Source organism: Schistocerca americana, chromosome 6, assembly GCF_021461395.2.
Source record: "Schistocerca americana isolate TAMUIC-IGC-003095 chromosome 6, iqSchAmer2.1, whole genome shotgun sequence".
Lineage (NCBI taxonomy): Eukaryota > Metazoa > Arthropoda > Insecta > Orthoptera > Acrididae > Schistocerca > Schistocerca americana.
Genome location: NC_060124.1, coordinates 488,516,500 through 488,540,059, shown reverse-complemented (window position 1 = coordinate 488,540,059; position 23,560 = coordinate 488,516,500). Strand labels below are relative to the sequence as shown.

Sequence of the window (23,560 nt, the reverse complement as noted above, 5' to 3'; positions counted from 1 at the left end):
CCTGCCGGGCGAGACTTGTACAGGGTCACACTCCGCACTGCTGACGATTATCGCCGGGTCACTCAGGAGGCGTCTGAGTGTGGAATACCATTCTATACACATGCTTCCGCACCTGACAAGGTCTTGAAGATCGTAATACGCGACCTCCCATTGAACACGGAAGCCTATCACCTGCATCGAGAACTCGCTGACCTGGGCTTCTCCACTCGGACAGTCGTGAAGATGAAGTCACCTAAATCACGAGATGATATGCCGCTCTTCCTGGTCGTCTGCTCCGACACCGTGGAGAAACACAAGCTCTACCAATTAAAATGGGTCGCTGAGGTTACAAGGGAGGCCCAGGGCAGTGCTTTCGCTGCCAGGGGATAAATCACGTCACGCGCCACTACTCCATGCCCGACAGGTGTGGTAAATGCGCCGGCGCACACGCAGGACGAGCATGTCCCCGTCCGTCCACCTAGAAACCGACATGTGCCCTCTGTGGCGTTCGCACACGTGGCCAGCTATCGTGGGTGTGAGGTGTGGAAGCGCACCATCGCTCGCCAACGTAGCCAAACACCCGCGCCACGTCAGAAGAAGCCAGCAACGAGACGGCCTGGCGTCTCTTCCGCAGCGGTAGCATTAGGTGCGGCCCCCTCCCTCCCGACCGCGTCAGACACTCCTGATCCCGCCGCATCAGAGGATGTGCGGCACCTGAGACCACTGCGCCTCCACAGCAGCCGACAGTGGAAGAACCGAGTACTGGCTCTACCACGCCGTCGATAAGGCCACGCCCAGCAAACCGCCGGCGTGTGGTCGACGTTCCGTGGGTACACAGCGTTCGGCAACGTCAGTCGAGCAGCCCCAGGTGGACTCTTCCAGCGACGGGGCCGCGCCTGCTGCCTCCACCGCTGACCTGGCCAACCTCGCCGCGCAGCTCACCGCCCTCGTGACCAGCGCCACGAAGTTGATTGAGGTCCCGTCGCAGCAACTCGCCGCTGCAGTACCGACGGCCACACCGGCCACTACCACTGTCAACCCACAACAGCTGCTCCATGGGAAGCGTTAGAGGGCTAACGGTAGTCGCGTGGAGTGCCGACGGCGTCCGCACCCAAGCCGGCGAACTTCGCCAATTTCTTCGCGACGAAGCAGTCGACGTTGCCTTATCAACGAAACACACCTGAAGCCTGGGGTCGACGTCAGGGCAGCGAAACATTCCAGTTACCGAACCGATCGACTGACGACAGGCGGAGGAACAGCCGTCTACGTCCGCAATGGTATTCGACATCACATGACACAGCTCCCACCACTGGCAACGCTGGAGGCCACCGGTGTCGTCGTTCATACCTCGGCGGGCACCATCGCGTTCGTCGCTGCCTATAGACCACCGTCCCGTTCCGTGGAACCTGCTGACATCGATGCTCTAATCTCCTTGAGGGGGCAGGTGTTCGTCGCCGGGGACTTCAATAACAAACATGTTGCCAGGAACTCCAGGATCACCAATGCCGCTGGACGCTGCCTGCTCAGAGTCGCAGAACGTCACAACGCACTTGTGTTGGGGCCGTACGACCCGACGATCTTCCCTGCCCGTGGGCAACCAGATATAATAGACATCGCAGTCGTCAAAGGCATCCCACATCAGATAACTGCCATGACGAGGACGGCACTGTCTTCAGATCATGTCCCAGTGGTTTTTGACGTAGATCTGGACGCCGTGCAACAGCCCAGGAGAGGCATCTCGCTTGGAGGAGTCAACTGGGACAGGTTTCAAGCAGCTGTGACGGACTCACTCGCCATCGCCCCGCCCCCTGCGGACGCTGGAGCGGACGCAGCACTACTGCACTTCGCGGCAATCGCGGTAGACGCAGCCAAAGCACCAACGCCGCCAATACCACGAGCTCCACCTGACTACGCCTGACTACAACAGCTGCCGGACATCCTTGCGGCCATCACAGAGAAGAACCGGGTCTACAGGTTGTGGCAGAGGACAAGAAATGCAGACACCAAGTGCCTCCTCAACAGGATGCGTCGCGACATCCGGGATGCCATTGACAACCATCGCCATCAAGACTGGAATGACATGGTCGCCACCCTCTGCCTTTTCGACGGCTCGGCCTGGCGAACGACGAAGTGTTTCCTACTCCGCACTCAACGCATACCTCCGCTGATGGTCCATGGTCAGGCTGTCTGCGAACCAGCTGCAAAAGCGGATGCCCTAGCAGACGTCTTTGAGGCTGCGTTTACGCCGATAGAAGACCCCTCATACTGGTTGCTGAACGGCTCGCACGCTACTTGGAGGCACGCGACGAAGATGACGTCATTGAAGAGACGACGGCGGAATAGGTGACGTCCATCCTGCTTGCCCTAAGCCCCAGGAAAGCTTCGGGCCCAAACGAAGTTCCCAAAGCACTTCTCAAGCAGTTACCGCCAGTGGCTGTTACTCATCTCGCCAACATCTTTAATGAAGTCCTCCGGACCTGTAGTTTTCCTCAGTCCTGGAAGCATGCAGGGATCGTGGCGCTTACGAAGATGGGGAACTACAGGTCTTTTAGTTTACTGCCGGCCGTCTCCCAGGTCTTTGAAAGGATATACATCAGGCGACTGCAGCGCCACGTTGACGAGGAAGGCCTACTGTCCGATGAGCAGTTCGGATTTCGCAGGAGCCACTCGGCTGTTCACCAACTCCTTCGGCTAGTGGAAGATGTGTTCGTCGCCCTCGAGCAGCGCGAGTTCTTCGGCGCGGTGTTCCTGGACGTGTCGTGTGCTTTCGACAGCGTGTGGCACTGTGGCCTCTTATTCAAACTTTTTGAACTTGGGGTACTGGCGTCGGACGTCCGTCTCATCAGTTCCTATCTTGAAGATCAGACCTTCCATGTGAGAGCAGCGCAAGGACTGTCCACCATCCGACACATCAACACCGGCCGCTGGTGGCCGAGCGGTTCTGGCGCTACAGTCTGGAACCGCGCGACCGCTACGGTCGCAGGTTCGAATCCTGCCTCGGGCATGGATGTGTGTGTTGTCCTTAGGTTAGTTAGGTTTAAGTAGTTCTAAGTTCTAGGGGACTTATGACCTCAGCAGTTGAGTTCCATAGTGCTCAGAGCCATTTGAACCATTTTGAACACATCAACGCCGGACTGCCGCAAGTTTCGGTATTGGGGTCACTCCTGTACTCGCTGTTCACTTCTGATGCGTCGAAGATCGACCGTGTGCGACTCGCCCTGTACGCGGATGACACGGCTCTGTATACGAGGAGCCTCAATGCCGCTGTCTTGCGCCGCCGTCTGCAGCTCGCCGCTGACACCCTGGCAGCCTGGGCCGTCAAGTGGCGTCTACAATTCAATGGGGCTAAGACGCCGTTCCTGATCGTCACCAGGAGACTCGTTCCTGCAACCACTCGTCGTCGATGGAAGCCCTGTCCCGTGGCGTCCAACGGCGCGCTACCTCGGCGTCACCATCGACCGCCGACTCAAGTGGCACCCACACATCCCCGACGTGAAGAACGAAGTGCGGAACAGGCTCCGCAGACTCTACCCGGTGCTGAACCCCGGTTCCCAACTACCACCACGGCTGGGCATCACTCTGTACAAGGCGCTACTCCGCCCTGTACAGTACGCCACCGTCGCGTGGGGGAACACCTCCGACACCAACCTGAAGAAGCTGGAGACACTGCAGAATCGCGTACTTCGGCTGGCCTTACACCTGCCTTACAACTTCCCGAGCACATATCTTCACGACATCGCGGAAGTACCACTGCTCCGTGACCTCTTCAAGACGACCGCCCGCACCTTTCACGAACGTGCTGGCCGGTCGGACAACAACCAGATCCAGACGCTGGGCCGCAAACTGCCGCGCAGCGTCACCACCAGATGGCCACACCTGCTAGCTGACTAGTTAGCAATGAAGAACTGTGCTGAGAAAAAAACCATGATGACAATCAGCAAGTGAGGACGCATTAAATCAGCATGTATAGGAGACAAAGCTATAAATGCTGCGAACTCCATCACACATCGGAGGACAAGTTATCTCCGTGAAGATGCACGCGAAGAGCTCAGTTCGTCAGCGCACCTGATGATGGCGACATGTCTGACCGTCAAAATAATGTGCCCGTTGGACACTAGCGCCCGGAGTACACCCGTGGACTGTTAGAGCAAGAAACACGCCGGGAGAAAGTGAAGAATCACAAGCATGTCAAATTACTCACTTTTACCATGCGGCATCGGCTGCAATCCGGGCGGCTGCACTTTCAAATACGCCAGTCATGCCGCAGCGTTTCCTACAGCAGCCACCGTGCCACGGGGGTGCTGCCACCAACATATACCACTGCCAGTGAGATACAAGTATCTCTTCTCCGGAGCTACAGCGGGGGATATACTTAACTGGAACATTCGTGCACTGACTCCATTGTGTATGTTTAGCAGTTGAATGACATTTACAGACGTTCATAGGTGCCAGGGCTCGACATCTTCTGAACAGACATTGTGTTGAAGAGTGCCAGATTTATAAGTCTTTTGTCGTATCTGCATACATTTCTACAGTCAGAACTACTGTTAACAACGGATGCTGCAACGAATGCAACAAAGATACGTATTATTTTTACTATTTGATATTAGAGGTAGAAGAAATTAATATCTGAATTCCCACTTCATGAACGGCATCTGTTCCTCGCTCCTGTATCCACTGAAGAACCACACAGTGTGCAAAGGAAGACATAACATGTCGCACGAAGAATCGCTTATAGCAGCGATTTGTACAGCTCTTCCTGCCTGGCGCTGGAATCGCGGAATAAACATACGCAGCCATGACAAGAGAACGTAGGTTCACATAGCACGAAATCCAAAGTGTACGCACGTGAATTTTAAGCACTTGAAACATACCAGAAATGTGTCAAATCATTAATTTTTTCGAATAATCTGCAGTTCATATTGTCAGGTAAGCTGTTGTCGATGCAGTAGTTACACAAGTGACTAGCGGAGGAATGAAAGTAAAGGCAGTGTACGAAGTTACATTACAGACAACTTCCATCAATCGGGACTTTAATATGTTGACATGATTTATTTTATAACAATTTCTGCAGCCCATTTCTTATGCTATTTTTTTAACGTATGTTTTGCTAACAATGAAACAGTTCCTTGATTACTTCACCGGCCGCGGTGGCCGAGCGGCTCTAGGCGCTATAGTCCGGAACCATACGGCTGCTACGGTCGCAGGTTCGAATCCTTCCTCGGGCATGGTTGTGTGTGATGTCCTTGGGTTAGTTAGGCTTAAGTAGTTCTAAGTTCTAGGGGACTGATGACCTCAGATGTTAAGTCCCATAGTGCTTAGAGCTATTTGAACCTTTTTGATTATTTCCAGTACTTGTCACAAAAATGCGAACTGTCTGTTGGAAGAGGAAAATAAACATTTTTCTTTACTCTAGGCACAGCCGGTAAAGAAATTAATGCATTTAGGCACGTCACAGTAATTACTGGTGTCGAAAATTAAAGCAACAAACGGAAACTTCGCAAGCTTGCGTTTATTTTGCCACAAAACAGTATACATAGGTGATAGTAAAGTAGAAACAAAGTAAAGGATACAGAACGTAATCAACTGCAACATGCATAACGGAAGACAAAAATGTTCTTCGTTTTTTTTTTCAACTTAACGGATTTGCACACACATTCTGACAACTGGTTAATGTGCTCAGAATCGCGTGTGGCCATCTCTGGCACCAGTACACGTCTGACAACGACGACGTTCTGTGAATGCTGTCATCAATCTCATATTGAGGGAAAAGCGTCGATTCTTCCTGCACAGCGGCTCACAAATCTTGGAGAGTGATTGGTAGATGCTGAGATGATGCAACCCATGTCTCTATTGCATCCCACAACATGCTCTATTGGATTCAAATCGGGAGAGCGAGCAGGCCACGCCACACGTTGCAATATCTTTCGTTTCCAAGGGGAAAAAAAGAGAGATACATTAACCACTCATGCTGTGTCGTCCATCAATACGAAGTCTGGCCCCACAGCACCTAGCCACAGCCGCGCATGAGACCCGAAGATCTCCTACCGGACTTGACAGCAGTTAAATCTTACTAATTCACCAGTACAGTTTCATGAAGAGGTGTTCGAGTGATCAACAAAATCCCTGCCCACACCATTAGGGATCCTGCTCGATATCGGTCGCATTCCGCAATGTTGTGGGTCCCGAAATCGTGTTCCACGCGCTCTCCAGATGCGAATGCTTGGAGAAACACTCTCTAGACGAAATCGGGACTCATCTGTGGAAAGAGCATTGTCCCACCGTTCGGCCGTCCAGGTGGCATGTTGACGACTCCACTCTAGACGATCCCTTCTGTGAAGACTCACCAGAAGTACACACACAGCAGCACTCCAACAATGAAGGCCACTCTGCTGAAGCCTTCTGTACATCATTTGCCTCGACACAACACGTCCTGCAGATGCAATACTAAAGCGGTACCGTTGTGCCCTTACAGAGAAATAAAGGTACAATCTTTCTGATGGCACAGGTGGCAAAATATATTAAAATAATGGAATGGATGATAATAAAATGTTGAAATGTGTGGCTTTTTAAAATGTATTGAATTACTAAGATTAATTTTTCGGCATGAATGACAAGCACAATAAGCTAAGCGATGCCTGGAAATAAGTTCGTATTAGTTCATATTATTTTGCAGGGCGAAATAGTTTCCTTCTCCGCTGTAGATTTGTGCTCATCATTCTTTATAATGCTACGTTTGGTCACCGTGTTCACCTCTAAAGTCTTCACCGTGTTCCCATTAAGCTTATCGAATCTTCGTAATTTTCCAAAGTACACAGGTGGACTTCAGTTCTTGTAATTATCGTTCTATTTATGGCGTGCTTCTCACTCGGTCACTAGCTGAGTGCGAAACCTTCCTTCCTCCTACTGGTACAAGAAAATCTCCGCTCTTTTTTAACAACTGAAAGTCAAAAACATCTGACGGTAGGCATAGGTTCTATGATGGGCTACCGCTTCATCTTTCCTTTTTGCCTTCAAAGAGGACGAAAACATAAAAGAAATGCAAAAGGTTTATCACAGTCGTCAGCCACGTCGTGGCCTCCGGGATACAGTTTCGGTCTCTATAAACTATCACCTCATCCGAAAAACAACAGAACGATTCAAATTAAGCCATCGTGCCACATCAATTTGCGACTCATCTGCTTCCATTCTTCCTATGTCCGTCCACAGCAGAGACCCTGTATGTATCTTCTCTGTGCCATACTGCACCGTCTGTGACTTTATACACAGCGATTGTGGATGTGGGACTACCCCGCAAATACTAATTTTTTTCATAGGTGTCCTGACGCCGTTGCTGGCGTGGTTGTCCGTTGATCTGTATGTCATCTTACGTGCTGAACACCATTGTAACGACATCTGTTGCCAGTTTGTACGATTATATCGTGAATTAGACACAGGACGGGTAAATAGCAGTTCGTTGCTTTATTTTTGGACGGAGCAGGTTTGGAGTAAGAAATGGTCGTCGCCTTTTTTTCTGCGTAGTATGCTGCGTACCATGCATATTCGATCAAATGCGTGAAACCTGTTGAAGCAAACCGACATTGCCAAATGACTGACGTTTAATAGAGCTATTGCGCTGATAAACTTGAAGTGACAAATACCTGTATTCTCCAACAGCTTTCTGAAAAATGCTTTACAGAGCCGAAAAATTTCTTTATCGAGAGGCTGAATTTTTGTTGTTGTCTTCCTAAGGATAGGTGCGATGCTAAGTGCATGCCAAGAGTCCAACAAAACAAGTTAATTATTTACTACAATTGATATGACGATGATTCGGATGTAATACTGACATTTATTCTGTTCCATTTATCCAGATTTTGCCACGTCGATTACAAGATTTTAGCAATTACACAGTCTTTTTTTTTTAATTTTGGTATTATTTTGCCTTGAGGTTTCTGAAGACCGGTATACAACCACGGAAACACTAATACACTGATATTTACCACTGACATTGTTGTATATGGCCGGCCGGGGTGACTGAGCGGTTCTAGGCGCTACAGTCTGGAACCGCGCGACCGCTACGGTCGCAGGTTCGAATCCTGCCTAGGGAATGGATGTGTGCGATGTCCTTAGGTTAGTTAGGTTGAAGTAGTTACAAGTTCTACTGGACTGATGACCTCAGATGTTAAATCCCATAGTGCTCAGAGCCATTTGAACCATTTTTTGTTGTATGTGAATGTGTCATAGTAGTCATCGATTGCACAGGCAATTTCGTCTCTATCTCTCTCTCTCTCTCTCTCTCTCTCTCTCTCTCTCTGCATGTAGTTCTTGCACAAAACCTGACTGTCTGGCCTTAGACACTGCATTTTAGGGAATAAAAATAGAGCTTCGCCTTTACAAATTTCTGTATAGTGTTACCAGTTAAACACAATTTCTCTTGAATTTACTTGAAGTAAACTTCGTAATTTTCCGATTTTGTTTTCCATACAATTTCTTGGAACTGTTTACCTAGATCGAAGGAACATAGAAATCAGTAATGTTAATCTCACTTGCAACTCAGAGGACTCAAGTCTCGTAAACATCCGTATGTTACAGTGCACTGACTCTCACGACAAGTTCTAAATCTATCGAATTGTTTGTCTTTCACAATTTTGTGAGTTTTATTGTGTTTTATAGCTCGTATTTTGTGTAAATCTTTTGTCCATTTATACAATTCACGTTCAGATTTTATGAAACACCACGACCAGCTTTGTACGCTGCTTAGCTTTGAACGTTTTCTCCCTCCTTCATTTAACCAAAAAGATTACAGCCATTTCTTTGACACTGAAAGGAAGGTACTGTGTTCTTTTTCAGGACTTAAATTAGCACGACAATCGTCGTTCGAATCATAGTTCACAGCATCATCAATTATTTCCTGTTCCTTCTAATGTATCCATCGACATCATTCGAGTACTGTCCAAGAGATCAACTAATAAATAACACATTCGTAGGCCTCCAGGAGAAGCAGATCATTTCGATTGCATACCACTTTCTTCACATTTCAATTCTGCAAGGTTCAAAACATTAACTGGATTCCATATTACTATGAAACTTTGGAACCTGCGCAAAGACAAATGCTATCAGCTAGCATATACGAAGAAAAATAATTGAGTTTTATCTCCATTGTTAAGACTTAGCGAAATCGCAAAGGCAACTACTAATTATTATGGGTATGAATTGCAAATTCAAGTGAATAGTAACTGCGAACAATTGTGTCAGAGAAACTATCAACTTTACAAACTACGATCGCGTTGTGCCGTATTATTTGTTTATCGATTTGCCTTGAATCAAGGCTACGCACCCGCCGTGTTGCGCATGCGCTGTCTGCCGCAGCTATAGCAGTGAGGTACAAAATGACAATTAATGAACTGTATGAAAAATACGTAATTAGTGACGATCTACGGTGTGCACACACTTTATTCAATGTGTAAACGTCACTACAGATGTTCGGATTTAGGTTATGACATGTTGGATATGCCTCCCATCATTGGCGATGATGTGGCGCAGACGAATAGCGAAATGCTGCACGACCTGCTGAAGTGTTGGAACATCGATGGTATCGACTACCTCCTGAGCGGTTGGTTTCAGCTCAGCAATGGTTTTGGGTTATTGCTCAACATCTTGTCTTTAATATAGCCCCAGAAAAAGGAGTCGCATGTGTTCAGATCCGGAGAATGTGGCGACCAATTCAGGCTCATGCCAGTTTCCTTTGCGTACCCCAGAGGCAGATTGCGGTCCCAAAGGTGCTACTCTGGGACACTCATCTGCTTCAATTGGGTTGAGCTCCGTCTTGTATGAATCACATGCTGTCGAAATCAGGTTCACTTTGGATAAGGGGTGTGATATCTTCCAAAACACTGGCGTACCATTCGGTAGTCACCGTGTCATCAAGGAATATCTCACCGATTATTCCGTGTCTGGACACAGCACACCACACAGTCACCCATTGGGGGTGAAGAGGCTTCTCGATCGAGAAATGCGGATTCTGAGTCTTCCAAATGCGCCAGTTTTTCCTATTGACGAACCCATCCAAATGAATGTGGGCTTCGTCGCTAAATCAAACAGTGCAGCGCATACTAATTTCCATCATGCCCCTTGGCCAACCCTGCAACTTGAAAGTCCTAAAGCAAACCATTCGGAAGTTATGATGATTTTATTTCATATATTTCAATAATTGCCACCCTGTACATTATTCCAAACACATGGCGAGCCATGAATTTGGCAATTTTCAACATCTTTTCAACAATGGTCACAGTGAGTCTTAAGAGATAAAATTTTGACGGTGTGTTTCTTTCAGAGTATTCTTCCAGCCAACCACTGTAACACTCTGTGTGTTTTTTAGTTCCTCTTTTCTGGTCTTTTTCTATGTCTTTCTTTTTCTGTGTCGTCCCTTGTCACCTCCGTTGCTTGTTTTTGTTCCTTGTCGGTGTTTCATGATCGTGAAAAAAGGGACCGATGGCCTTTGTAGTCTGATCCCTTCAACTCCCACACACCAACCAACCTATTCTTCAAGCAAAAAAGATTCCAGACATGTTTCAACATGTTGCACTTGACAGTTCCCTCGTAAGAATTTTGTTGTAAAGGGCTACAGAGTGAAACTATATCTACTGTAACAATTAAAGTAAAAGAATAAGCAGTGAATAACAAGCAAATTGGGGATTTGCCAAATTGCAATGATCAGGTATTTCGTCGTCCTTCATGTACGATAACTATGCTCCGTAAGCCGCCTTACGGTGCGCTGTGGAGGGTACTATATGTACCACTACCACTTTCCGCCCTTGCTTGTCACAAATGGCGCGAGGAGGAAACGACTGCTTAGTATGTCTCCGAATGGGTGGATATCTTTATAATTGTATGGTCATGATCTTTATTGCCTGAAAGTTCAAGGAAAGTTGCTTCTAGACGTAATTGTAATTTTATATGCAATAGGAACTTCTAGAGTCCATGATAAGTTTGCATCAGGTGGCCGAGTGTGTCCTTAGATATTCGCGCATTTGCATGTGTATCATGCCCAACTAGCCACTTTAAAACGGAAATGAGGATAAACACTCGTTTGCAGGAATGAAAGCAGAAATAATGTCTACTGATTTGTGAAAAAAAAGAAGCAAAATAGAAACAGTGAATGCTCCAAGCTCAGGAAATTCAGTATTGATCTGATTTGAATTACTATTTCGTCGAGGTTATGTGGTCACCGTGTTGGGCTATGGGCAGGGAGATCCATTTTCAAATCTCATTAATAGCCCATTTGTTTCTTTTTTTTCTCGAAGTTATGAACTTTTCGTCCGGTCATTGACGTGTCTGTTCGCTGTATTTAAATTTGTGTCGGTGTCGTGGTGTGACGTTAGTTTGCAACAGTGGCGTATAAGGAAGGCACCTCCAGACGTAGTTACCATCTATTTCTTCTACACAAGCACCACATGTTATAACTCCTGCGTTCCGTTTTGCAAGTTTTGACTCCTGAATTCCTTTGGTGTAACATAGCTCACACCCATTTATTTGTTGCTTCCATTTCTGTGAGAGTTCTATGTGGCATCTTGAACCACGCGACCGCTACGGTCGCAGATTCGAATCCTGCCTCGGGCATGGATGTGTGTGATGTCCTTAAGTTAGTTAGGTTTAAGTAGTTCTAAGTTCTAGGGGACTGATGACCTCAGAAGTTAAGTCCCATAGTGTTCAAAGCCATTTGAATCATTTTGGGATCTTGAATGCTCTCACTATTCATCACATTTACTTGCGATGGTAACGTGTTCTTACCACATGGCTCATACACTGTAACCTATGTATAGTATCATATCCTTAACCAATATGCAATATAATGAAAATATTATGAAAAGGATATTTGCTACTCACCATATAGCATAGATGCTGAGTCGCAAATAGGCGCAACAAAAAGACTGTCAAACAAAGCTTACGGCGAAATAAACCTTTATCAGAGTTACACACACACACGCACACACACACACACGCAGTTCACACATGTATGACCACGGTCGCTGGCTGCCAAGGCCAGACTGTGAGCACCAGTGCATGCTGAGAGAAGGAAACTGGATGGTCAGGGTAAGCAGGAGGTGGGGTGGGGAGGGATATGTATAGTGGGGTAGGGGTGGGGCACAATAAAGTGCTGCTTGTAGGAGCATACAAGGATGACATTGGGAGAGGGTAGGGCAGTTTGGTGTAGTAAGGTGATTAGACAGTGAGAAGGGGGAAATGAGCAGTGTAAAAAATGTAGAAGTAAAGAGAGAGTGGGAGTATTGATGAAAGAGAGGGCTGTGTAGTTCTAGAATGGGAACAGGGAAGGGAATAGATGAGTGAAGGACAACTAACAAAGGTTGAGTCAAGAGAGTTACAGGGATATAGGATGTATTGTACTTGCACAGTTCAGAAAACTGGTGTTGGTGAGAATGATCCAGATGGCATAGGCTGTGAAGCAGTCACTGAAACGAAGGACATTGCGTTGGGCAGCATGCTCAGCCACTGGTTAGTCCAGCTGTTTCTTGGTTACAGTTTCTCAGTAGCCATTCACGTGGACAGAAAGCGTGTTGGTTGTCATTCTCCACCCAAAATGATTTTTCACTGCCCACTGAAACCACAAAATATCCTTGTCCATCCCTACACAAGTCCTTTTCCCAGCCCCTTCCCTCAAGGCTCATATCCCTGTAACAGATGCAGATGCAAGACTTGTCCCATACAGCCTCCCACCACCAATTACTCCAATCTGGTTACAAGCATCTCCTACCACATCAAAGACAGGGCTATCTGTGAAACCAGTCATGTGATCTACAAGCTAAGCCGCAACCACTGTGCTTTACTCTATATGGGCAGATAACCAACAAGCTGTCTGTCCCTATGAATGGCTGCTGACAAACGGTAGCCAAGAAACAGCTGGACCAACCAGTTGTTCAGCATTCTGCCCAACCTGATGTTCTTCATTTCAGAGACTGCTTCACAGCCCATGACATCTGGATCATTCCCACCAACTCCAGCTTTTCTGAACTGTGGAACTGGAAACTCTCCCTAGAATATATCCTACACCCCCATAACCCTCATCGCCTTGATCTTTGTTAGTCATTGTCCTTTATCCACCTATTTCCTTCCCTGTTCCCAATCTAGAACTACAGAGCCCTCCACTTCATCAATGCAGTCACTGTCTTTTTAATTCTCTCTTTTTCTACTGCCCCTCCCTCCCGCTGCCCACTGTCTAACCACCCAACCACACCTAGTTGCCCTACCCTCTCCCCACCTCACCCCTGCATGCTCCCACAAGCAGCACTTCACTGTGCCCAACCCCTACCCTGATATCCCTACCCCTCCCCACCCCAGCCTCCTCCTGAGGCCTGCCAGCCAGTTTGCTTCTCCCATCATGCACTGACACTCACAGTCCAGCCTTGGCAGCCAGAGACTGTGTTCATGGGTGTGTGAGATGCGTTTGCAAGCATGTGCATGAGTTTTGTCTGTGTATATGTATGTATGTATGTGTGTGTGTGTGTGTGTGTGTGTGTGTGTGTGTGTGTGTGTGTGTGTGTTTTGTCTAATTCTGAGGAAGGTCTGTGTGGCCAAAAGCTTTGTTTGACAGTCTTTTCCTAGTGCCTATCTGCGACTCAGAATCTGCACTGTTGGTAATTAGCAACTATCCTTTTCATATTAGTCATTATTATGTCCTCGAGTTTACATTGTTTGAGAGCCAAACTGGTATAGGCACATGTATTAAAATACAGAGAGATGTAAACAGGTAGAATATGGCGCTGCAGTCGGCAACGCTTATGTAAGACAGCAAGTGTCTGGCGCAGTTGTTAGATCGGTTACTGCTGCTACGATGGTAGGTTATCAAGATTTAAATGAGCTCGAGCGTGGTGTGTCGGCACACGAGCGATGTGACACAGCATCTCCGAGGTAGCGATTAATTGGAGATTTTGCCGTACAACCATTCCACGAGTGTACTGAGAATATCAGGAATCCGGTAAAACATCAAATCTCCGACATCACTGCGGCCGGAAAAGATCCTGCAAGAACGGGACCAACGACGACTAGAGGGAATCGTTCAACGTGACACAAGTGCAACTCTTCCGCAAATTGTTGCAGATGTCAATGCTTGGGCATCAACAAGTGTCAGGGTGCGAACCATTCAATGAAACTTTATCAATATGGGCTTTCGGAGCTGAAGGCTCACTTGTATACCCTTGATTCATGCACAACACAAAGATTTATGCCTCGCCTGGATCCGTCATCACTGAAATTGGACTGTTGATGACTGGAAACATGTTACCTTGTCGGACGAGTGTCGTTTCAAATTGAACTGAGCGGGTGGACATGTACGGATAGGGAGACAATCTCATGAATCCATGGGCAAGCTGTTTCAGGTTCTGTAATGACACGGGGTGTGTGCAGTTGGAGTGCTATGGGACCCCTGATATGTCGAAATACGACACTGATAGGTAACACGTACGTAAGCATCCTGTCTGATCACCTGCATCCATTCGCGTCCATTGTACATTCCGACGGACTTGGGCAATTCCAGCAGGACAATGCGGGACCTCACACGTCCAGAATTGCTACAGAGTGGCTCCAGGAACACTCTTCTGAGTGTGTACCCGTAATGCACTAACCATCAAGCTCCCTAAACATGAACATTATTGAACATATCTGGGATGCTTTGCAATGTGCTAGTCACAAGAGATCTCCATCCCTTCGTACTTTTACTGATTTATGGAGACCCCTGCGGGATTCATGGTGTCAGTTCCCTCCAGCACTACTTCAGACATTAGTCGAGTCCTTGGCACAGAGTGTTGTGGCACTTCTGGTTGCTCATGGGGACCCTACACGATATTAAGCAAGTGTACCAGTTTCTTTGGATCTCCAGTGCATATTGTATGACAATTACCAAGACTACAGAAGGAGAGCAGAAAAATTAACGACTGGATGGAAAGTCATAATTTTGTGAAAAAAATTGGGCACGATGGAGATCTGAGTACGAATTTCCCACTTCACAGTCCAACAATGCGACCACAGAACCACGACCCCATGATTCTGACAACACCCTCAGTATTGCATATCTTGAGCTTGGAGCATTCACTGTTTCTTTGTTGCTTCTTTTTCACAGTGTGGTACACCTGCTTCCTGTTTCCATGCTTGATCTGCGTTCAGTTTTGACAGGCTACCCACTGGGTCATTTTACCGCTAAATCTTAAGGGGGTGCGATGGGGAGTTTCCCTTATAGTGATATTCTCCTGTTTTGTGTAGTCGACGTATTGCTGTTTTATTTTTCTTAATATTTTTCTTGTGATTTGTCTGCCAGAAACTGAATTTGTATATCATTCATTGAATCTTGACTAGCAGAGTTATGTATGGTAAATGTAATGTTACACTTCCACTGCTGTTTGGCGAGAGCACCATCAGTTCCCGTCCATCGAACGTCCTGAGAAAATATATTGACGTGCGCAAATTAATGTCTGTCTTACAAGTGGTTTTCCCGCAAACATAATAACATCTATTCACTCACCATTTCAAGACATCACCGTAAGTCAGTGCCAGGCCTGAGAATTCTAAAAGTCCAACTCCATGTGAAATCCTATCACCAATACAACCTCTCGCAGCATCATAGATATTTTTCTAGGTTTTCTGTAATTTTCAGCGTCGGGAAAGTAAGTTCAGAGAGCTGTGACCAAACGCAATAAAAACTTTCACGTATGGGCCAGAACTGCATACAGTTCCGGTCTGTTAACACAGCACAAAATTTTTTAGTGCCCACAGGCTCTTGGGCTTTTAGATAAACCACCAGGAACGCATTATCGTAGTCAGATACATGTATATTTTTTCAGTTACTCAGTTGTGGAGTTTCAACCTGACGCAGACAGTTCAGACAAGTGCTATGCACGAATTGTCCCTACAAGAAATGACTTATTTACACCAAAGCTAAGATCATGTATTATACAAATCTATGGCTCAACCTTTTAAATTATTTATTTTATTTAAGCTCCACTCTGTCTACCACAAGGCCATTTCACTTATTAAACTACCAACTGTAATCTTTCAAATTGGCATTGTCTCCTAGGACATAAAATCTACCAACAAAACAGTAGTTGACTTTCGATATAACAAGACTTCATGGAGTAAAAATCCATGGAATCTGGGGTTTTTGTGCTGTTGTTGTAGCTGTTGAATGCCCTGCCACCTCGATGTTTATGTCATTCTCCAAGGATACTTGCACCACGGGTTTAAACGCTTTGCCATGTTTGTGTTTTAGACTCTAAATAGGTTTAAACAGATTTCGTGTGAAAGACAATGTTATATTGGTGGTATTTCGTTCAGACGCAGTGTACAAAAAAAAAAAAAAAAGAGAGAACCTGTTCATGCTTAATTTTAGCTGACTCTAACACTGACACAGAACTTTATTTCACTACTTATAACCTTATGATCTGATAATAGCGGTAGGTGGAATACGTCACTAAAGTAAAAAATGTAAAAATGCATAAGTGAGGTAGAAAATGCTACACGCAAATGTGCATACTGATTCCATACCTATTTGAGGACATCAGTTCTGTCAGTTAATGAATTTGGTCTATTCTCTAACTTCAACCCTCAGTAATCTAGAAGAATTTATTTCTTGACAGTTACCATGTTGTGTTATTATGACCTGTTATGAGATTGCTATAAGTCCTGTGTGTGCACACAAAAGCACCTTTTAACAATGGTACGTGTAACTTATGTAACATTATGATACCTGCAAGTTATGTGCACTAAACACCATTAAAATAAAATAAAACAAAATAAAATAACATCTGGAGATCAAAACGCCTGTCAATACACTGGTTACTTCGCAGCTGAATACTAACGCCCAATTCTGCCACATCGAAATAGTGGTAGAGGCTCTCAAGGATGCGTGTTGTACTGACACAAAATGTCTACAGCCTACATCACTTTCGGAACTGTACTGATTTGCTGACATAGCACCAACTGACATCAGAATGTACAAGTCAGAAATGCCCAAAGCTATGTCATGTTCGATCCGCGCTTTGTTCGGATATCAGTCATCGCGTCAACTTCTCTATCTAGGTATAGGCAGCCAGAAAAATTTGCTGGGACATCTCAACGAGTGAGAGTACAAAATCATTCAGCTGTCAGTCAGAACCTGTACCAGAGGCTGATCTGCAACAGACGACGCCAAATGTGCAATGCCTCACAGCAACAACTTTGGGATGTGAGTTTTCAGTAGAAGAAAAATAAGGTGCAGCTGTGAGTTAGTACGCTCTTCCCTGCCAGTTGGTTGTAAATAGTGTGTCATGCGTATCTTTTGGCTCCCGACACGATGAGTAAATATCTCAAAATGATTTTGAAATCTGCAGTGTATCACCACAAACTTCTTGGCTTTCAAACTAAATCATTCCCCCTAGAAGTATGGTAACTATATATTTTCTTTAATTTTGCTGGTATATTTTTTTCACTTATTCATACTGTTAGGAGGCTAATTTGACTCGCTTCAAATGTGACACTAAGAGTAAAATGAAGGCATTTCTCTTTGAACTGGTACTGCGTACTGACGCCCATTTTAGATTACGAGCACCATGTCTGACAAGGCTAACGCCGTAAGCGAAAGGAATTGTGAAAGCATTACTGATAGTAAAAGCTGCTAATGGGAGACACTGATCATATTATGGGCTATGCCATGTAGCGTTGAATTTCAGTCCTTATAGCGCAGATGCCAAAAAGGGATATTGGCAGCCGACTAATTCACAGCACCGTTGATGGATACAAAGTTTTGTACTTGAGTTGGTGAGAGGCCAGGAAATGAATGTGAAATGTGCTTCAGACTGTGGTCTCATATACTGAAAAAGTTTATATAGCGTATCTTCGTCCTTCCCCTACCAATAGAATGGAACAAATTAGTTGTGAGGAATTTTATCAAATGTCAGAGAATGGCATGACGTTCAGGACTGCTAAGCATTTCCGCCCAGACGGAGCCACGGCAGTGAGGACGTCAACGGTTGTCTGCCCGAAATTACGAGGATCAGTCAAAAAGTAATGCCTGCTATTTTTTTTATTCGTCAAGAATATCAAATCCAAGAGCATAGGTTAAAACCACAACACTGACGATTAGTTTATAGCTTTTCTATATAATACCCATCCATTTCCACAGTTTTGATCAATCTTTTAACAAGAGCATGTATTTCAGTGCAGTAAAATGTACGGTCCTGCGTCCCAAGCAATTGACGCACTGACATCTTCATGGTATTCTCATTATTGTTGTTGTGGTCTTCAGTCCTGAGATTGGTTTGATGCAGCTCTCCATGCTACTCTATCCTGTGCAAGCTTCTTCATCTCCCAGTATCTACTGCAACCTACATCCTTCAGCATCTGCTTAGTGTATTCATCCCTTGGTCTCCCTCTACGATTTTTACCCTCCACGCTGCCCTCCAATACTAAATTGGCGATCCCTTGATGCCTCAGAACATGTCCTACCAACCGATCCCTTCTTCTAGTCAAGTTGTGCCACAAACTTCTCTTCTCCCCAACCCAATTCAGTACCTCCTCATTAGTTATGTGATATACCCACCTAATCTTCAGAATTCTTCTGTGTGTCTCCTCATATTCAAAGTGAATCCCACGATGAGGTTCTATTAGCGTCCCGTAGATATGGAAGTCTGAGGGCATCAGGTCAAGGCTGTATGGTGGATAAGGCAAGACTTCCCATCCACTTTTACAATCTCTTTAGTGTTATGACGACAGGTGTATGGTCTTACATTATTATGCAAAAGAAAAGCATCCTCCATAGCTTCTGTTGGGCGAACCCACTGAAGACTTTCTTTAAGCTGTGTGAGGGCTCTAACGTATTGGACAGAATTTATTGTGCATCCTTGCTCCAAATAATCAACCATAATAATACCCCTTGCATCCCAGAATACCGTAGACATAACTTTCCCTCCGATCACAACAGTTTTGAACTTTTCCTTCTTCAGTGAGTTCCTTTGTTGCCACCCCACTGACTGTCACTTTGGTTCTGGGTCAAAAAAATGAGCCCATGCTTCCCCTCCGATCAGAATTTCTTACAGAAACTCCTGAAATTCCTCGCTCCAAACCGAAGCGCTGCAACAGTTTTGAGGGAATTGTTTTCTTTGTCTCTTCATTCTGGTCGGATCTTGCTACCCGAGTTTCACATACCTGTGAGTGCCCCAGTTGTTGAACAGTCGTCAACACACTGCTTTATTGGGGGAGGTGATGCGACACATATCATATGCAGTCACCCGGTGGCCATCACGAATGACGTCATCGACACGCTGACTGTTGTGTGGAGTCATTGCAGTCACCGGCCGGCCGCTCCGTGAATCGTCAGCCAACAGTGTTTGCTTTTCAGCTTCGTTACATCGACGAACCGATCGTCTAATAGACAGATATCCACTATTGCCTCACCGTACACATTTCTCATTCCTTCAGGAAGGGGTCTGGGAGTTTTACCTTCTGTATTCATAGATCGCATCTCAGAACACTAATACGTACATCGATGCCGGCCATTTTGCAAGCGACTGCACTACTTGAATCTGTTGATGCAGAAGGAGAAGAGGCTTCGTGGAATAGCCCCAAATTTAACTTCCTTACTTAACGAACTTTATTAAAGAGCGGACGTCCATGAATTTGACCAAAAATGTCAATTTTCAATTTACATTTTTATTTATTAGTAGAACTGATTGACAATAAGTTCCCTAAGTTTCAATGGGGGAATCGCTTCCGAAGTGCCTGAAAAATAATTAAATGTGTGACGCGACCTTGCTGCCACGCTCATTTTTTCGACCAACACTTCAACACTAACTCGGTGAACGACGATTCCGTCGATTACTTTCAAGCAAACTTGCAAGAAATTAATTTACAAGATTGCGATAGGTGCTCTTTGGTTTTACGTATCATCTGTGACTCTGTTCCGTTGGAAGATGGAAAGAGCATTGGTGGACGGAACAGACTCACAAAGAAGATAGCAGACTCTTTTTCGCGTGTATTACGGCAAGGCCATCAGACACAATCTGTCCAACGTAGAGCACCATGGGCTGTTTCCAAACGGTGTCAACAGATGAACGTGCCATTCATCATAAGTGCCACGTTAGCTGGTGTAAATATCTACAGACTTAGAACGATAAGAAACCCTACATTCGCTAGGAAAGGCCTTCAAATTGTATCCTGGATTATGACAAGCCCACTTACGGCTTTCCGAACTTCTAAACACGTGTGTCCATGGCAAAGCACCACACCCTCAGAATCCAAATAAGTCTCTAAATCTACTTATGTGGAGACGATGCTGTAAAACAAGACTTCCATCTGCTACAGCTGCAAGATTTGACAATTATGATGCATTTCTTGTATTTAATGACTGGAATGTAAGGAGGATGGAAGTATTATAGTGAGTGGGCTTTAAGGCAGGAAATTTCAGCCATTTCTTCTTGAGAAAAATTGATTTACAGCGCCTCTATGCAACTGAAAAACTGTTGAAGACTTTGGTAAAGGAAAGGAGGCAGAAAACTAGTAAGCAGAAGAGAAGCCTTGAAGACAAAGAGAATACTGAGTACAAATCGTGGGCCTTTGAAGAGGTGACAGGAAAAAAAACGTTAGGTTGAACTTTAAACTCCACTTCCTGAAAATCATATTTTTTAAAGTTTATGTACCTTTTACTCAGAATCTATGAAGGCTAATTATATAATCACGGTAAATATTGTCTCAAGAGTAAATTTTAAAATTCTGAGTGTAAGCTGAGATACGTGGCAAAGTGCTTGGAATTTTGTATGAACTTTATTTATACTTACGGATTTATAATTTTAAAATTATTAAAGATTTCCTATTTTATATATATTCAAACAACCATAGGGGAGAAGCTTATTACATGCAGAGGGATAGATTAAACAGATAAAATTTTGTAGTTTCTGAGAAAAAGGAACACATTATTTTTGAAAACTAAATTTTTAAATCTCATAAAAAAGTTAAATACACGTAATCCAAGGAACTTAACAGAAAGTTTGTTAGTTTCATTTACACTACTGGCCATTAAAATTGCTACACCACGAGGATGATGTGCTAAAGACGCGAAATTTAACCGACAGGAAGAAGATGCTGTGATATGCAAATAATCAGCTTTTCAGAGCATTCACACAAGGTTGGCGCCGGTGGCGCCACCTACGACGTCCTGACATGCGGAAAGTACCCACGGATTTCTCATACACAAACAGCAGTTGACCGGCGTCGCCTGGCGAGACGTTGTTGTGATGCCTCGAGTGAGGAGGAGAAATGCGTACCATCACGTTTCCGACTTTGTTAAAGGTCGGATTGTAGCCTATCGCGATTGCGGTTTATCGTATCGCGACACTGCTGCTCGCGACGGTCGAGATCGAATGACTGTTACCAGAATATGGAATCGGTGGGTCCAGGAGGGTAATACGGAACGCCGTGCTGGATCCCAACGGCCTCGTATCACTAGCAGTCGAGATGACAGGCATCTTATCCGCATGGCAGTAACGGATCGTGCAGCCACGTCTCGATCCCAGAGTCAACAGATGGGAACGTTTGCAAGACAACAACCATCTGTACGAACAGTTCGACGACGTTTGCAACAGCATGGACTATCAGCTCGGAGACCATGGCTGCGGTTATCCTTGGCGCTGCAGCACACACAGGTGCGCCTGCGATCGTGTACTCAACGACGAACCTGGGTGCACGAATGGCAAAACGTCATTTTTTCGGATGAATCCAGGTTCTGTTTACAGAATCATGATGGTCGCATCCGTGTTTGGCGACATCTCGACGAACGCACATTGGAAGCGTGTATTCGTCATCGCCATATTGGCGTATCATCCGGCGTGATGGTATGGGCTGCCATTGGTTACACATCTCGGTCACCTCTTGTTCGCATTGACGACACTTTGAACAGTGGACGTTACATTTCAGATGTGTTACGACCCGTGGCTCTACCCTTCATTCGATCCCTGCGAAACCCTACATTTCAACAGGATAATCCACGACCACATGATGCAGGTCCTGTACGAGCCTTTCAGGATACAGAAAATGTTCGACTGCTGCCTGGGCAGCACTTTCTCCAGATCTCTCACCAATTGAAAACGTATGGTCAATGGTGGCCGAGCAACTGGGTCGTCAAAATACGCCAGTCACTACTCTGGATGAAGTGTGGTATCGTGTTGAAGGTGCATGGGCAGTTGTCCCTGTTCACGCCATCCAAGCTCTGTTTGACTCAATACCCTGGCGTATCAAGGCCGTCATTACGGCCAGAGGTGGTTGTTCTGGTAATGATTTCTCAGGATCTATGCACCCAAATTGCGTGAAAATGTAATCACGTGTCAGTTCTAGTATAATATATTTGTCCAATGAATGCCCGTTTATCATCTGCATTTCTTCTCGGTGTAGCAATTTTAATGGCCAGTAGTGTAAATTACAGCACAAAATTTAATTGACGTATCTGCAACATTATGGATGTGGTACATCTTTTTAAAAGCGTGTGTTTTTCATGAACGTCCCACCTTAAAGAAAGAAAATTGGAGGCTATATTTTCTGAGTGTGTCTCGTAGGAACATACTTACGTATTCGAAGTAGTTTGTCCACCACCTCTGTCTCCACCCAGTTCTGTGCTGCCAGCTTCCAAAAGAATACAACGCCTTATGATCTCCTAAAATTTTTATTAGGCACCTCTATAAGTACGTAGTGAAATAAAAACTGAGTTTGCCAGCCGTGCGGCTGCGACAGGAGGTCTTTCCGCCGTCACTCGGTGGAGGGGGCGAGCTCCTGCTCCGGCACTTTGGTGGGGGGCGCCGCCGCCCCCGCAGCCCCCACGACCTCGGCCGGCGCCCCCTGGGCCACAGGCGCCGACTCCTCCCCGGTCGCCGCCGCCGCCGCCGCCACCGCCGCCGCCTCCACCGCGGTCGTAGCGACGGCCGCCGCCGCCTCCCTGCAGACGCCTGCCACCGGGATCTCGTCCTGAGGGCACCGAAGCAACAGCACTGCATCGCAACGTCGCTCAGTCCGTTGAAGACGAGTTTCTGCAAATGGTTCAAATGGCTCTGAGCACTATGCGACTTAACTTCTGAGGTCAGCAGTCGCCTAGAACTTAGAACTAATTAAACCTGCCCGAGACAGGATTCGAACCTGCGACCGTAGTGGTCGCTCGGTTCCAGACTGTAGCGCCTAGAACCGCACGGCCTCTCCGGCAGGCTGAGTTTCTGTCGCCACAAATAAATACGCCTGACAGAGGAACCTCAAAACTGCTAACCAGGCACTACATTCACGTAGTATTATTGTTCTTGTGGTTTTTACTCCAAAACTGGTTTCGTTTAGATCTCCACGCTAGTAGTCCTATTAGCTCATGCATTGCAAGACTACTGATCTCTGCAAAACTTTTGCAGTCTACATACACTGAGGTGTCAAAAGTCATTGGACACCTCCTAATATGATGACGGATCTTCTTATTGCTCGGCGTAGAACAGTAACTCCACGTGGCACGAACTCAACAAGTCATTGGAGATCCCCTGAAGAATATTGAGTCATGTTGCCTCTATAGCCGTCCATAACCACGAAAGTGTTGCCGGTG

General features: G+C 45.9%; 1 protein-coding gene across 1 annotated transcript in view; it reads right to left on the bottom strand.

Annotated features, from left to right (window-relative positions):
* Positions 1-22,734: 22,734 nt before the first annotated feature.
* The window catches only part of LOC124620241 (testis-specific serine/threonine-protein kinase 4-like), a 132,820-nt gene continuing 131,994 nt past the window's right edge, over positions 22,735-23,560 (bottom strand). The window contains exon 8 of the mRNA XM_047146909.1: positions 22,735-22,950. Within this exon, the coding sequence (XP_047002865.1) occupies positions 22,735-22,950 (216 nt within the window). The remainder of the gene's footprint in view (positions 22,951-23,560) is intronic.